This window comes from Macaca mulatta, chromosome 9 (assembly GCF_049350105.2).
Source record: "Macaca mulatta isolate MMU2019108-1 chromosome 9, T2T-MMU8v2.0, whole genome shotgun sequence".
NCBI lineage: Eukaryota > Metazoa > Chordata > Mammalia > Primates > Cercopithecidae > Macaca > Macaca mulatta.
This window is the reverse complement of record NC_133414.1, coordinates 26978773-26995284: the sequence shown is the minus strand read 5'-3', so window position 1 is coordinate 26995284 and position 16512 is coordinate 26978773. Positions and strand designations below refer to the sequence as shown.

Below are 16512 nucleotides of genomic sequence, written 5' to 3'. Positions count from 1 at the left end.
GATAATACCTTGGAATATCTATAATCTCATCCTGTTATATTTCTGCAACCGTTTTTAGTGCTTCTTTATTCTTAAAGATGAACGTTGGAATTATTTTAATTTCTATCATTTGGCTTATCCATTCAACAAATACATATCTAGCACTAATTTTTCCCAGCAAAATTGGGTTATTACTGTGTTGTAAAAATTCTTTATATATTATAGATACTAGACCCTTATTAGATATATGATTTACAAATATTTTCTTCCACTTAGTGGGTTTTCTCTGTCCCAACTCTCTTGATATTGTCTTTTAATGCACAAAATTTTCAATTTTGATGAAGTCCAATTTATCTATTTTTTCCCTTGTTACTTGTGCTTTTGGTATCTCTCCAAGGTTATGAATATTTATATCTATGATTCCTTCATACTAACAGCTTTATGGTTTTAGCTCCTACGTTTAGGTCTTTGATCCATTTGGAATTAATATTTGTAGTAGATAGTATAAGGCAGAGAGATCTAGTTTCATTCTTTTATCTAGGGATATCTGGCTGTACCTTCTTGTGGATACCCAATTCTTCCAACATCATCACTGAAAAGACTACTGTTTCTCTATCGAATTGTCATGGCATCATTATCAAAAATCAATTGACTGGAAATGTATGGGTTTAGCTTTTGAGTTTTAATCCTGTTCCATTGATCTATACGTCTCTTCTTAGAACAGTACAACATTCTCTTGATGACTGTGTTGAGTCCTCCAACTTTGTTCTCCCTTTTCAAGATTGTTTTGGCTACTCTGGACCTTTTACATTTTTATATGAATTTTAAGATCAGCTTGTCAATTTCTGCAAAAAAGGCAGCTGAGATTTTGATACGGATTAGATTAATTTGGGGAGTATTGCAATCTTAACAATACTAAATCTTCAAAGCTATTAACAGGGATGTCTTTCAATTTATCCATCTCTAATTTCTTTCAGAAGCATTGTGTAGTTTTCAGTGAATCTGTTTTGTGGTTCTGTTGTTGAATTTATTCCTACAAATTTGATTATTTATACTATTGTAAATGGATATTTTCTTAATTTCAGTTTCAGTTTATTGCTAGTGTGCAGAAATAAAATGGATTTTTGTATATTGATCTTGTCTTCTATGACATTGCTAACCTCATATATTAGTTATAATACTGTATTGGTGAATTCCTTAGGATTTTCTCCACAGAAGAACATGTCATCTGCCAACAGGATAGCTTTATTTCTCTTTTCCATGTATATACCTGATATTTCTTTTTGTGGCCTAATTGCTCAGGTGAGAACTTCCAGGACAATGTTGACTACAAGTAGCAAGAGCTGCCATCTTTATCTTGTTCCTGATCTTAGAGAGGAAGCCTTAAGTCTTTCATCATTAAGCATGATGTCGGCTGTAGGATTGTTTTGTAAATGGCTTTTATCAAGTTGGGAAATCTCCCTTACATTCCTGGTTTGTTGAGTGTTTTCATCATGGGAGTGCATATTTTTGTCAAATGCTTTTTTCTGCATCTGTTGAGATGATTATGTGGTTTTTTTCTTTATTATGTTAATGTGCTCTAGCATACTGATTTTTTGTATGTTGAATCACTTTTGCATTTCTGAGCTAAATCTCAATCAGGATGTATAATCCCTTTATTAGAGGTTGCTGAATTCTGTTTGCCAGTAGTTTTTGAGATTTGTGTGCCTATAATCATAAGAGCCATTGGTTTGTAGTTTCATTTTCTTGTGATATATTTGTCTGGTTTCGTTATCATACTAATACTGGCCTCTTCTAATGAGTCGGGAAGTGCTGCCTCATCTTCTGTTTTTCAAAATGATTTGTGATGAACTGGTGTTTAATATACTTCATCAGTGAGGCTATCTAGTCCTGGGCACTCTTGCTCGCTCACTCTGTGTGTGCGTATATCTAAGTTTTTTGATTACTAATTAAATGTCTTTACTTGTTTGGGATCTGTTCAGATTTTCCATTTCTTCAAGAGTTATTTTCAGTGGTTTGTGTCTTTCTGGGAATACCTAGAATAGTTGTGTTTCTAGTATCAGATTTCCTGTAAGTAAAACTCAGGTCTTTTGGACTGGACACATACAAATGCTGGGTGAGAAACCTTTGAGTGACCAGAGGCCAGATGAACCAATGACACATTAGAAGAAACAGAGGTGATACTAATACAAGCTTATCAGTAATCATATTTAAAAGGAAATAGTCTAAATACAGCAATTAAAATGTAGAGATATCAAATTAGATAAAGGTCCAACGATATGCTTCCTACAAGAAATGCACTTTAAAGACAAAAATAGGTCAAAAGTAAAATAGTGAAAAAAAATACCATGCTAACACCAAAAGGAAACTGGAGTGGCTATATTAGCACCAGACAGAATAGATTTCAGAGCAGAGAATATGGCAAGGGATAATGAAGGTCATTTCATAATAATAAAAGGTTCAATTCATGAAAAAGACATAACAATTCTAAATGTTTATGCATCTCAGAGTGAAACTTCAAAATACCTGAGGCAAAAACTGAAAGAACAGTGAAGAAAATAGACGACATATCAGAAATTTCCAACCCCTTTCTCAATAACTGATGGAACAAATAGAGAGCTAATGAGTAGGGATATCGAATATTTGAACAGCATTACCAAACAACTCCCAAACAGAAGAAAACACGTTCTTCTCAAGTGTCCATGGAACATTTACCAAGATAGATCATATTCTGGGCTTCAAACAAGTCTCAATAAATTCAAGCAGACTTAAGTCACACAAGGTATGTGCTCTCACGACAATGGAATGAAATTGTAAATCAATAACAAAAGGTTCATGGAAAATCCCCCTAATATTTGGAAAATAAGAAATCACACTTCTAACTACCCTGTGGGTTAAAGAGAAATCAAGTTTGAAATTATTTTGAACTGAGTGGAAATAAAAACACAAATCAGTTGTTTTGGACTGAACATGTGCAAAAATGCTGGGTGAGGGGCAGCAGAGTAAGCAGAAGGCAGGTGGGCCTCTGGCACATGACAGAAATCATGGTTCTAGCCGTCCAAAAACAAGCCAAGACCCCGACTCTGGGCCCAGACAACAGCAGGCAGGTTCGACGGCAGGCAGGTGCTCCCAGTGGACAGCTTGCATGAGCAGAGAATCTCACCTTGACCTTTAAAAAACCTGCCCCTCCCCTTTTTGCTGCCTGAAGTAATCTCACTTCCCACTCATTCTCTTACCAACTTCACACAGAGAAATATTTCCACTTGAGGTTATACAAGATTTGAACGTAGAATTGCTAACAAAGAATATTAGAATAATAAAGTGTTTATCAGATATAGTCTGCTAAGTACTAATTCTGAATTACCAGATGGGTTTTTATTTATAATTTTAAAGTTGGTTAGAAAACACACTCATATGCGCACACACACGTAACAAGTTGAAACCATAACAACTCGGGCAACAAAAAATCTTGTGTTTCAGATGTGGCACACAGCTCTTAAACTACATATTTTAACCAAGCCTCTTTTCAGAAATCTAGACATAAAATAGTAATGCTGTAATTAGAAATTAGAACATGTATATAAATATTTTTTAAAAAGAGAAGCTCCAGATTGAAAAGCTTTGAACGTAGATGTTAAATAAAGTGTATTTCAAAGTCATGTGTCATACAACAAAGCAAGGAGGACATCTGCAGATGGACAAAATAAGTAAAGCTTTAAGTCTCCTTAGTTCTGAGTGAACTACATTCTTATTTTATTCATATCCAATAGTTAATGTGTTCTGAAAGGAAGGACAATTAAAGTGATTTGGCTTTTGTTTCTATTTTTATTCAAATGGTACTCACTGATGTTAAAGATTTACATGAATACAGACCTCTAGTTAATAAAACATGTCTTGTCAATATGCCTGTATTTCCCAAATCTCTTACTTCTATGAGTAGACTAAACATATTCATCTAGAAATGGAGCTACTCACGGCAGAAATCCCTGATTGGTTCCTGACAGTTAAATGTATATGCCAATCCAGTTAACAGCATTAGGCCATTTAGCTGGGAGCTTCTGCATGCCGGACAGGACAGTAGGATCAGAAGTTACTGGAGGCGGCAGGGTGGGGAGGAATGAGCAGAGGGAACTATCTCATCTTCTAGCCAGTTAGAGATTTTACAATTAAAGAGTGACTCCGGAGCTTAGAAAGTTTTGTTCTTGTTTTCGTGGTTTCTGGAGGAGCCATTCCTAATGATAAGCTATGTGCAAGATTCCAAGGGAGCTCCGGGTAGCTCCAGACAGACTGCAAGTACGCCAAGCAAGAGAAGATAAATGCAGGAAGAAGTGAGAGGTCACTGCCTACTTATTCCTCAGGCTTCAAGGGCCTCCCGTCTGTGCTTCCAAGCATATGAATGATGAGAATGACAAATATGTAGGGTTTGCAAAACTAAGGCCTGTAACTACACACAGTTTCCGAGATTTAGCTAGAATAGAGATAGCACACAAATGGGTCTGGGCACCAGCACGGGTGTTGATGGTGGATTCCACACTAACGCTTTCTCGATTAATAAAATTATGAAGAAAATTTCTATTAAGAGCCAAAGGACTTTTGATCTTTCCTGTTAAGTACCATTTAAAATGGTAAAAATGTCTTTAGGGAAACTAAATCTTCATCGCAAAAAGCCTAAGGTGGCACTTTAATAAACAGGAAAGGAGAAAGTCAGGTCACTTACAAAACTTTTTTTTTCAATATTTTTAAATGCTAGTATGACAGTTAGTTCCGAAAGATCATTTCAATCCTTAATCCTGTAAGCATTCATCTGGAGCATGTTAATTCTCTGTAAGATGTTTGGCTGTTCTACTGGTATATGCAAAGTGTGAGTGTATGAGGTAAGGCTTGGATATTTTCCAACTCACCCCTGCGGCTCGTGGACTTTCCTTGGCTTTCGAACTTGCTCAGCTTCCTGTCCAAATAGTACACTCACTGAATGGGAAAGAGACCGTCCTCAGAAGCTTAAGAATGAGTCCCCTTTTTCTGGTGAATCCCGTGGTTCTTAAGAAATGTCGCTATGAGTAATTCTCCACTTGAAGATACTCTACATCCCCGAGTAGGCAGCCAGTAAAGACAGAAACCCCCATGAGTTCAGCAGAAAGGCGGGCCTGAAATCCATATCATTACCAGGATTCACATGGCAAGCTCTTTATATTTTCTAGTCAGAATGCAATGTTCACAGCTACATGTTCAAAGGATGCTTTCTTGATGTATTATTTTGGCTGAGGTGGGAAACTGGCTAAAACCGTTTTGAAATTGCTTCATGTTAAAACCCTTGGGATCATGACTTAGGATCTTAAACACCATCCACCTGTGTGCTGGGTGTGGTCAATGGAAGAAAATTTTATTAGAGGAATCTTCTGGATGTCAGAGGCATTTATATTTTGGTCTTCATAAATGAGGGCTAAGTAACACTGTTCTGTGGTCTGTTGAGGCAGATGAGTCTACACCCAATCAAGTCCAAAAACTGCACTTCAGGCATTTGCCTAAAACACCATCTTAAACTCTCTGTTGTCACCTAGTGGTTGTCACAAGCTAAGCTGCTTTTATATATCCTTATAAGAATATATAAAATAAAGAAATGTAAATATCTTCCAGTCACTTTTCAAACTTTACTAGGAAACAAACTAAAACATTTAAAATAGAAAACCTTCCCCAAAACTGTAAATATTTGGTGCTAACGAGGACAGTGAAGAAAAGAGTTAAGGGCTGTATCCAGAGCAAGGAGTACTGAATAATGCATGAAATGATAAATCCCAGGTCAGAGCCAGAAGATAGCTTTTCACAGCTTGCTTAAAAATTCACTTGAAACATAGTACCAAAAAAAAAGTCTTTTTTTCTTGATTAGCCTTAGAAGAAGGAAAAGCCAAAGAGTCTTCAGAAACCATATCATAGGAAATAGGAAAATGTTCTTTTAGCATTAAGTTTTTCAATCTTTTTTCACCCCCTTTTCATTTCAAACACTTGCTCACTCTGTCTCCTGAAAATATACCTGGCTTTTCTGAGCGTAGAGATACTGCCTTCTCAAGTTTTTGTAAAAGAAAATTGCTTAGCAGGGGTTCTGTGAACCCACATATCGTGGGAATGCTAGATGTTCTTTTAGATCTGCCCCCCATCACCATATACTAAGTCAAACACATCCAAGGTTCCTGAAGGAAGTTCCTTCTTGTAAATAAACCTTCATCGTTTGTGCCTACTTCAGCTCTTTTTCCTTTATGATCCACATTGACTTAACTAAAAGCTGTACTCTTTCCTTTCTCTTTCCTTCCTTCCTTCCTTTCCCTTCCCTTTCTCTTTCTCTCCCTCTCCTTCCTTTTTCTCTTTCCTTCTTCCCTTCCTTCCTCTCTCCCTCTTCCCCTCCCTTCCTTTCCGTTTCCTTCCTTCCTTCCTTTCCTTCCTTTTTTTTTCTTTTTCTTTCTTTCCTCTCTCTCAAATAGTTTCAGCTTCGAATAAATTACATTGCATGAATGGCTTGCCAGTGAGGTGGGGCTATGTGAGTGGTCTGCCTTGGGTGTAGGCAACAAGAGGACATTCTTCCAAATGTCTGTGAGAATTTAAGGCAATAATAAAGACAACTAAAAGCTGGTCTTTTTATAATCACCATATACTGGTGATTCTAAACAATGTCAGTGATAAAAAACAAAATACACCATTCTAAAGGGACAGGCCTCTTCACCCCGAACCCCAACTTGATGCAACTGTGTTTCTTTGTTAATAAACAAGGGACCCTTTTATAATTTTCCTTTGGATTATTATAGTAGTCTTTGGCCATATGACTCTCAAATGTGGGGAGAGACCACCGTAGAAAAAAGTGGGAGACTTGGTAAAAGTGAACAAAACCATTATGTTCTCATCTCAGACTAACAGTATTTATTAAATGAAAATAGTATTTATTTTCATTTCTGGTGACAGAGTGTGACCCTGTTCCTCTTTCATGTTTCAAGTCTTCAGTGCTACAGGAATTCTATAAATACTATGATCAATTAACGAGAGACCCAGGTCATAAGAGGAAGAAGTATCTAATAATTCCACTAAGCCAGAAGGGAAATGGCTGAAATAAAACCAAAACTCAGATCTTTATTACCTATCCTATCCTCAAGGGACTATAACAGTCATTTCACAAATCAGTACTCATAATTTCCTGAGAATTTTCTCCCTTTGGAGGTATGGTTTACTTTTAATTTTTTAAAACCTTGAAATGAAAAGTGGAATTCCTATAAAAATGAAGCTATGGTATTCAAAAGGCATTATCCCTTAGCTCGGGCTACTTTGATCCCTGGGTCAGCTCCTTCCAAATCCAGATTCTTTAGCTTTCCCGTCAATAGGTGACATTCCCCCTATCCTTCCAATGAATCCCCTTTTTGCTTAATTTAGCCATAATCCAGTTCTCTTCAGCCAAATCCATTTGGTTCTGTGCAGCCATAACCCATTTTGTTTGCAACCAAAAAACCCTACTTGACATATTTGCCTACATTCAAATTATACTTAGTTCCTACAACTTTACCATCTTAAAGTTACTAAACTTTAAACCATCTTACAGATGAGAGATTAAACCATCTTACAGATGAGAAAACTAATTATAAGATGTTAATTTATTCTTTGTTGTATAAATAACTAATGGCAGAACTGAAGTTCCAATTTGGATTTGTCAGGATTTATGTCTTTCCTCTCTATCATGTCTCTCCTTCAGGGCCACATGTTTCTTGACTCTAGAAGACCACCTAGAGTCAAAACCACCCTTTGCAGCTTCATTCACTAGAACCATCCACCCGTTCATTCATTAATTCAACAAATATCTCAATACATAATATGAGAAAAATACAGCACTAAATCTGGGGAGTGTAAAGCTGGTTCAGCTCGTCCTTCCTTCAGGTTGTTCACATTTCTATGGGATGCTGATTGTTCAGTTTATAGATGTAAACAATGTAGGGAACAGTTAAATTTAAGCAATATAGAATAATATAATAGTAAAGCCAACTGGTTCACAGAGGATAAGAATGATTCAGCTCATTACATTAGCAATAGTTTCAATTTAAGCCTTTGGTGGAGAAACTCCCTTCACTGCAATGACTTCTAGAGATACAAAGTCAGAGGGAAAATAGTTTTAATTTCGAATAGTTTTAATTTCGTTTTTTAAAATAAAAGAGATAATGTTATAACACAGTTTCCCAAATTCCAATCATTTGCATACTAGTGTCGAGATTTCTGCTGTATCTGTGCATCAGCTATTAATTTCTTTAAATTTATATTTATTGTTTAAAAATATTTAAAGGAAGCTTTATATCACTACCTTATCACTATCTAGTGATAGTCAAACTTTAAATAAATAGAAAATAACTATAAAAATAAATGCAATGAACAAAAGATAATCTTAGGGAGACAGCATTGCAGGGAAAAGCTCTGAAACTGAAGCCTGATCTGCTCCTCATTGCAAAGGAACATTGGCAACTATTCGGCAAGTGTTAAAGTCCTAGTAGTTTCCAACTAATCTTTCTTCTGAAAATAATCAGAAGGATTGAAGGAGAACCTGCGTGGAAGTAATTTTCTCATTAAATGATTCAGTGCCACTGAACACTGGGTTCACATGCCCCTAAACATCCTCTCGCAGACCACAGTGTTATGTGTTCCAGACACTTGGAAACATGCTGAGGTAGAGAGCACAGTAAGTCAGGGGAATATGAATGGGTTATGTGTGGGGAGAATGACGGGAAGCAGCTTTCAGGGCTGCATCTGACATTTTTCATTCATTCATCTACTCATATGTATTAAACATGTCCCATGGGTCAGTTATTTGTGCTGAGTGCTGGGGATTCAATAATGGTATCATTCTCACTACAAGGAGAAAGTAAAAGAAAGTGAAGGCAATTAAATAAGAAAACTATAAGGTACCATAAGTATTATAATAGAGGACCCACTAGATACTAAATGCTAGAGTAACAGGGACAGAGTTCATCTTCAAGTCTCAATAGGGCATCTATTCTTTCAGGATTTCTAGAAGGCTTAGTGTCCACATGGGCTGTCATTGATTTCTCATTTCCTTTGGTGAGCACCAGTTGGAAAACAGCTATCACATAAGCAATGGAAACCTAGAAGGTAGTTGAAGAAAGAAGGATGCCGGAGGGAAGTGTGCTGTGATGTGGATAGAATACAGTGAGAGTCAGGGAGAACATTAGAGACTGGTCTAATCTCTCCTTTTGTAGGAAACAGAAGCGTATGATTTATTAGAGTTAGAGGCTAAATTGAGATTTAAATAGGATCTTCTGAAACCTAATCTAATATCCTTTGTACTTTACCACATATGTAAGAAGGGAATCTTGAGAGTCAAACACATTGACTTTTTTTTTTTTTCCAAAAAGGTAAAAGGGTAATCTAGAGCATTCTCAATAATTAAGTACCAAAAGAGAAAAAAAATGAAAATACAATTTCTTATGTGGTAGACAGTGTAATTAAACCACAGTATGACCCATATTAGGAGATTTTTATTCAGAAACATGTATGGCCAGACTAGCATGAACACATGAATGGCTTACTATGGTTATCGAAACAGCTTTAAAGCTGATCAGTACAAAGGGTTTTCTCTACAGGGATACAGTTTTACCCTGCAGGGAAAGTTTATTGTTTATCTCCTATGCTCTTTGGCACCACTTCATTGAGACTTTCTTTAAACTTGGAGAAAGAAGGCAAGGGAAAGCCCTGGAATAATTTCCAGCCATTCCCAGCCTTTGTAGATAGGCAGTTTATTTTATTGCTTTTCCCCTCACCCAATATTTAGGTGGTTTTAGAACTAAGTATTAGGGAACTTATGGCATTCTCCATTTTCCGAGGTTGATAATCACTGAAGCACACTGGTTAAGGAGAAAAGCCAAAAGCACTATTTTCTGAACTTCACCCATCGAATATCAGCAGGATTACCTTGGGGCATGGAACTTCGGAATGGAGGACAGTAGTTTTTGTCAAATAAGTGTGTTTCTCTATGGTCACTCTGGTTGTGTATCATTATTTCAGCAGTATTACCTTTGTATTCCTTCCTGTTCTGAACTATACTGTTTCATATTTTAAACTTATTAGGAACTAACCCTTTCCATAACCAATGACACATTTTATTGAAGCATCTTGTTCAAGTAATTCAGTTGTATTAAATATTTCCCTGAAGAATCCAAAGACGTCACCTTGAAAGTGAAAAATATACAGTATCTTGAAATTGAGTCATTTAAGTGGTCAGTGCAGCTAACAATTATGTGCTAAGCTAATCACTTTGATCCTTCCATGAGAATGACGATGAATAAAATATATATACCTGTGAAGTTTGAGAGTGACAGTTCCGTAAACAGTAGCAAAACCGAGAAGACGGACCCATCTTAGCAGAATACAGCGAAATGTGCTTGGCTCAAAGTACAAAATAACAACCTGTGGGATGAAAACAGAAAGAGACCTTCAGGATCAACTGATGACCCACAGACCCAAGTCAATATCTCATAACCTGATGTTTCATACATATGAATTTTGATATAAGCATATACCCATCAGAATAATTATTTAAAATACTATTTTGACCATTTATTGTCCGGACCAAAGAAATACAGAGTCTCCCTACTGCTTATTAAATAACATCTAAATTCTTAAAATCTAACTTCTAGAAGTTTCCATCAACTGTCTCTAAGTCTTTGGTGTATGTCCAAACTTACCTCTCTTTATTGTCCAAAATGAGCAAGCAAGGATAGTCCCGTTGCCATTCTCCCCCAGAGCCCCTTGTTCCCACCTCCACACTTCTGGCAATCCCTTTCCCCCGTCTGAAACAGCCCTGAGACTGCTGTGTTGTACTGCATCTTGCAAACAATCTACCACTTCATATTTACTACTTGGCTCAATTACCTCACTAATTCCATACTTTCTCACTCCAGAGTTTTCCTTCAACAAATATTAATTAAGCATTTACCATGAGCCAGGCACTGTGCTGGGTGCTGCCGATACAAGATACAAAGGCCAGGAAGAGGGCGAAAAGAGACATGGAAATAGGAAATTGCATTCAAGTAACGTAAGTACTGTGATAAATATTTCTGCAATTTCAGTGGGACCACAAAGAAATGAGCGGCCAATTCCAGCGGAGAGTGAACAGGTACGTGCAAGACACTCTACTACTTTTCATATGCTACTGGGCAGTTTTGAGTGAGTCCTTGTAGAATAAGAATTGGTTTGACCCTGCCTAAGAAACCTTGTAGTGTTAAAGGATTAATACTATTGAAGAGCACAGACTCAATCTTCGCTGAAGCAGCTGCTGAACTGTTTCTGCTGAAAACGAGGTCATAACAGAAAATATGCCCACTGCCAAAACCCTGAGTATGACTTTTGTTTTTTCCTGCCAGAGATGTGCATGTTGCTGGGGGTCACGGGGTAGGTACTGACATTTTCTTGCTGATATTTTACAAATATAGCCCCTCTCTCTAGCAGTGCCTAGAATGAATTACCTAAACTCTCCTGGCATTTCTCAAGTATTTCTATTACACAAAAATAAAACGTTCTCAAGGAATGGAGAAAATATGGACAAAAGTGTTAAGGAGAAATTAAAGAAAGGTATAAAAATAGGTATAAACAGGAGATAATGTGGTTTTGCATGCTCCTGAAGTCAGGAAAAAATATTCAACTTTATTATTTCACATACACAGAATTTGTCCTTAGTTTTCCAATTTGCTAGGTCTATATGAAGATACAAATATTTTCCTTCAGGATTTAATCTACCAGAAAAAGGTCTAGATTCAGAAAAAAAAAAAAGAAGGAAATAAAAACCTGTTCTTTTACTATTTTCACAGAACAAGTTAAAATTCTATAAATTTGTATTCCAAGTTTGAGCTTGTGTATTTTAGACATATTTCCTTTGCATAGTAGTTCGATAGGAATAACAAGTTCTGCAAAGCAAGCTTTATGTTTTACTAAGGACTTGAAGCTAAAAGGAGGAGGAAAAACTTAGGGGAGAAAGACAAGTTGGAGAATCCTCAACAGAAGATTAAAGCATGTGGGGAGCATATCTGCTCCTTCTCATGGTAGAGAGAATGATAGATCAGAGACTACACACACAGGGTTCTGAAGTCTGGAATATGTAAAATCTCAAATATTTCCGCTAGAAATGGCCATAGAAATTCTTCTGGAACAGTGGATTCTTGGGGGCTGTGAAATCCTATCAGTAAAGCTTTTCATTATCCACGAAGCTTTCTCTAGGTAATGAATGAGCAAAGGTGAACAACTGTAATATAGAAGTCTACATAATTTTTACTTAAAAATACTTACTTTTGAGCTGTCTGGGAACTACTGATGTACCTTCAAACTTTTTATTTCACAGATAAAGAAGTTTAGGACTTGTTAGTATAAGTGAAAGATTGGGTTGGTCAGAAATACATGAAATAACAATATTTTTTAGCATCCATGGTGGAGGTGTAAGTTTAAAAATAATAAACAATGAAATTCCAGTAAACTAACATTTGTTATTAAAAATAGTTCAGCAAATAGTGGACTGTAACTGTTAGTGTGCATGTGCCACAGGCAATGCTGGTGGTGTGAGAGAGAACAAGCTTTGAATCCAGGCTCCCCGGGTTCCAGTTCTGGCTCTACTCTTTCTTAGCTGTGGGCTTCCACAATTTATTTAACATTGTGTTGCTATACTTCAGTTGTCCCGTTTGCAAAATGGGCACAGCAACAAAAATACTTCATCTTGGAAATATATTGAAGCTTAAGTGTGATAGTGTATGGTAAGCAGTCACAGTGCCCAGTACGATGAGTATTCAATAAGTATTGGCTAATAGGAGAGTTGATTTATTTATGCTTTGTTCTGAAAGTTATTCTCATTGCAGCACAACTATATCTCATCATCTCAACAAATTCTTTTCTGATCACCCCAGCCACCCCTTCTTTTGAATTCCTACCATGACTTTTATAGACTTTATGCTTCTTCTACTGCATCTTATATTGTAGTTATCTGTATGGTTGCCTCTCTGAATAATTGTAAAATTGAAGAAGGGCCTGTTCCTCAGTGTATTCTGTGTTCTTTACAACCAAAAGTTTATGCATATTAAATATTTGCTCAATGATTTATTTTAGCCAATTTTAAAGGGAAAATGTTACCTTCAAAATAAACTATTTGAAAACTGATTAGGGCTTCCTAATCATTGGTATCCTAATTCACATATTCAATATTTATTTACTCTGCGTGAGGCAGTAAGGGATCTGGAAGTCATAAAAAATGTCAGATGTGGATTAGGTCCTTCAAAAAATTATAATTTCATAGAGTGAATATTACATGTAAGTGATAAATATGATTTCTAAATATTTAGACAACACTATATGCTAGACACTAAATTAAGCATTTTTGCATGCATTTACTCATTTAATCCTCACAATACCTTAGAAAGACGAGACTTTGATTTTACTGGAGGGAAATAGGGCAAAGATAATTTAAGTGATGTGCTCAGGGTTACACAGCTAGGAACTGTCAGAGCCAGGATCTGAATCCAGGCAGTTTGGTTCCAGAGTTCGTGCTCTTAAGAACCGTAAGAACAATGATGTCACCCTGCCTCTGAACCGGCTCTACTGTGTGGGGGAGGTGATGAACGCCATCACCCTGTGAATTGCATTATAATGAGGATTTCAGAGGAAAGGGAAATTACTGGCAGTGGAAACAAGTGAAATTATCCTGGAAGGGCTGACAAGTGAGCAAGAACGGAAGGAGGAACAGGTTTCAGTGTTCATTCAGGCAGGGAGGAAAGAGGGGGAGGGAGCCCAGGACAAAAGGATATTGTGGGAAAGTTCTGGAGTGTGTGGAGTGTATAGTTACAACCAGGAAGACAAGAGGAATCATATAAAGAAAGCTTTAAAACAGAGATGGAGCCAGATCATTGTAAGCTTTGAATAACAGGGTGGAAAATGCAGATTGTATTCCAGGAGCAGTATACATGGCATTAAAGCTCTCTGAGTTGAGGTCAGCAGTGTGTGCACCAGGGAGCCAATCTGGCTACAGCACGGAACAGCATAGGTTGGGCTATGGAAAGGGGAGAGACTGAAGGTGAGAGGACCGGCTGGAAGAAAAAAAGAAAAACCAAGTTTATCTTCCCCACCGAGCATTTTCCTATTTCTTATTCCAGTGTCCGTCATTTCAATTCCCATAATGGCAACTGATGGGATGTTTCTCATCACCTCACTGCCTTGCTTAAACCTTTCCGTGGCTCTCAATACTCTTAGGAAATCGTCAAAATTATTTAAGATGGTTAGCAAGAGCCTTCACACTTGGAGCTAGCTGATCTCTACAACATCATTACTTCCACTCACCTGATCCCTGAGGTCCTTGGATTTGCTGTCTCTTCTGGCTGGATGTTCCTTACACAACCCCCATCTCACTTGAACCTGGCTTTCTCCTGTTCACCCCTTCAAGTCTCAGCCCAAATATCCCTTCCTCTAGGAAGAACATGCCTCCCCTGTGGCTTAGCACACTGTCCCTATTTGTTAATTGTGTCTTCCTTCAGGTAGGTTGCAGGCTCTGTGATGACCACGGGTTTTCTCATTCACTTCTGTGACACTGGCACTAGCAGCGTCCTGGCACACAGGAAGTGCTCAGTAAATATTTCTTGGATGAAAGGAAAAATAAAGCCTTGGGGCAAAGGCAAAGAAGGATGTAACTAATATGGTGAGAGGGAGAATTCATTCATTCATGGGGACACAGGAAAGAAGATGCCAAATCAAGAAAAGTGGGCAACCTGTTACTTGTTGAGGCAAAAGGGAATAAAGTGTCAAACGTAATGTAAGATTTTAAGCTTGAGTGACCTGGAGGGTGCTTGTACTTGAAATGAAACAGCAAAAAGAAAAGGATGCATAAGTCTGCAGAAGACATTTCGAAGTCTGATTGACTGCCTTGATTCTTTGGATACTGAACACAGCTAATGGGGATGAACAACAGAACCACAAAGGAGAAGACTATTAGGCTTCTCAAATATGCACAAAATAAAAGAATGCTTTACAATAGTATAATTTTTTTGCAAGTATAGACACACCACTAGAGACTCATAAATCTCCACAGTATCTGCTCAGTAGACACAATGCCTAGTGCTTTTAAAAGAGAGATGCTAACAAGAGAAAGTGGTCATTCCCTGCCTCATCCTGCAGGTCTCAGCTCAGGGCGGACATCCATGACTCTCTCCAGCATCCCCCAGACTGAGTTAGGTTTCCATCTTATTTGCATGTTATTTACTCTCATTGAATGCTGAGCTTTCCATTGTTGCATTCATCAGCTCTACTTGGAAATAATTCTTTCTGTAATTCATTTGTTTAATGTATCTTCCTAGTTTATAAGTTGTATGAGGGCAATGATTGTAACTAATTCTTGATTGCACATACATTCCCTAAGATAGTAACCTGACAATAAGAGATAATCAGTACATGATGGGGAAGGAATGAGATTAAAAAAGGAAGGAAGGATGGGAAGAAGAGAGGAAGTAAGCAAGGAAGGAGAATAATATCTTCATTTTTGGAACTACTGAGTAAAAAATGCCTATGGGACATCGAATTTGGGTCTAGGTTTGTAACAGTTAATATAATCTGTAAGAAGCCAAAAACCAAAACCAAAAATGAGATTAGAAAGTTTAATATTTTCAAATCCCCCAAATTTAACCTTTTACCATTAAAAATATTATCTATAAACAAGCAAATCAAAAGGTGAGCAAAGGATATGAACAGACATTTCTCCAAAGAAGACATTTATGTGGCCAAAAACCATATGAAACAAAGCTCATTATCACTGGTCATTAGAGAAATGCAAATCAAAACCACAATGAGATACAATCTCATGCCAGTTAGGATGGTGATCATTAAAAAGTCAGAAAACAACAGATCCTGGAGAAGATATGGAGAAAGAGGGATGCCTTTACACTGTTGGGAGTGTAAATTAGTTCAACCATTGTGGAAGACAATGTGGCGATTCCTCAAGGATCCAGAACCAGAAATAACATTTGGCCCAGCAATCCCATTACTGGGTATATACTCAAAGGATTATAAATCATTCTACATAAAGACATATGCACACGTGTTTACTGCAGCACTGTTCACATCAGCAGAGACTTGGAACCAACCCAAATGCCCATCAATGATCGAAGGGATAAAGAAAATGTGGCATATATACACCATGGAATACTATGCAGCCACAAAAAAAAAGGATGAGTTCATGTCCTTTGCAGGGAGATGGATGAAGCTGGAAACCATCTCTTTTGGCAAACTAACACGGGAACAGAAAACCAAACACTGCATGTTCTCACTTATAAGTGAGAGTTGAACAATGAGAACACATGGAAACAGGGAGGGGAATATCACACACCAGGGCCTGTCAGGGGTGGGGGGCTAGGGAAGGGATAGCATTAGGAGAAATACCTAATGTAGATGATGAGTTGACAGGTGCAGCAAACCACCATGGCACGTGTATACCTATATAACAAACCCACATGTTCTGCACATGTATCCCAGAAC

General features: G+C 37.4%; 1 protein-coding gene across 1 annotated transcript in view; it reads right to left on the bottom strand.

The window, feature by feature from the left end:
- GPR158 (G protein-coupled receptor 158) overlaps nucleotides 1–16512 on the bottom strand; it is a 432618-nt gene that overhangs the window by 51007 nt on the left and 365099 nt on the right. Inside the window, exon 6 of the mRNA XM_001101165.5 lies at nucleotides 10313–10422. Within this exon, the coding sequence (XP_001101165.3) occupies nucleotides 10313–10422 (110 nt within the window). The remainder of the gene's footprint in view (nucleotides 1–10312; nucleotides 10423–16512) is intronic.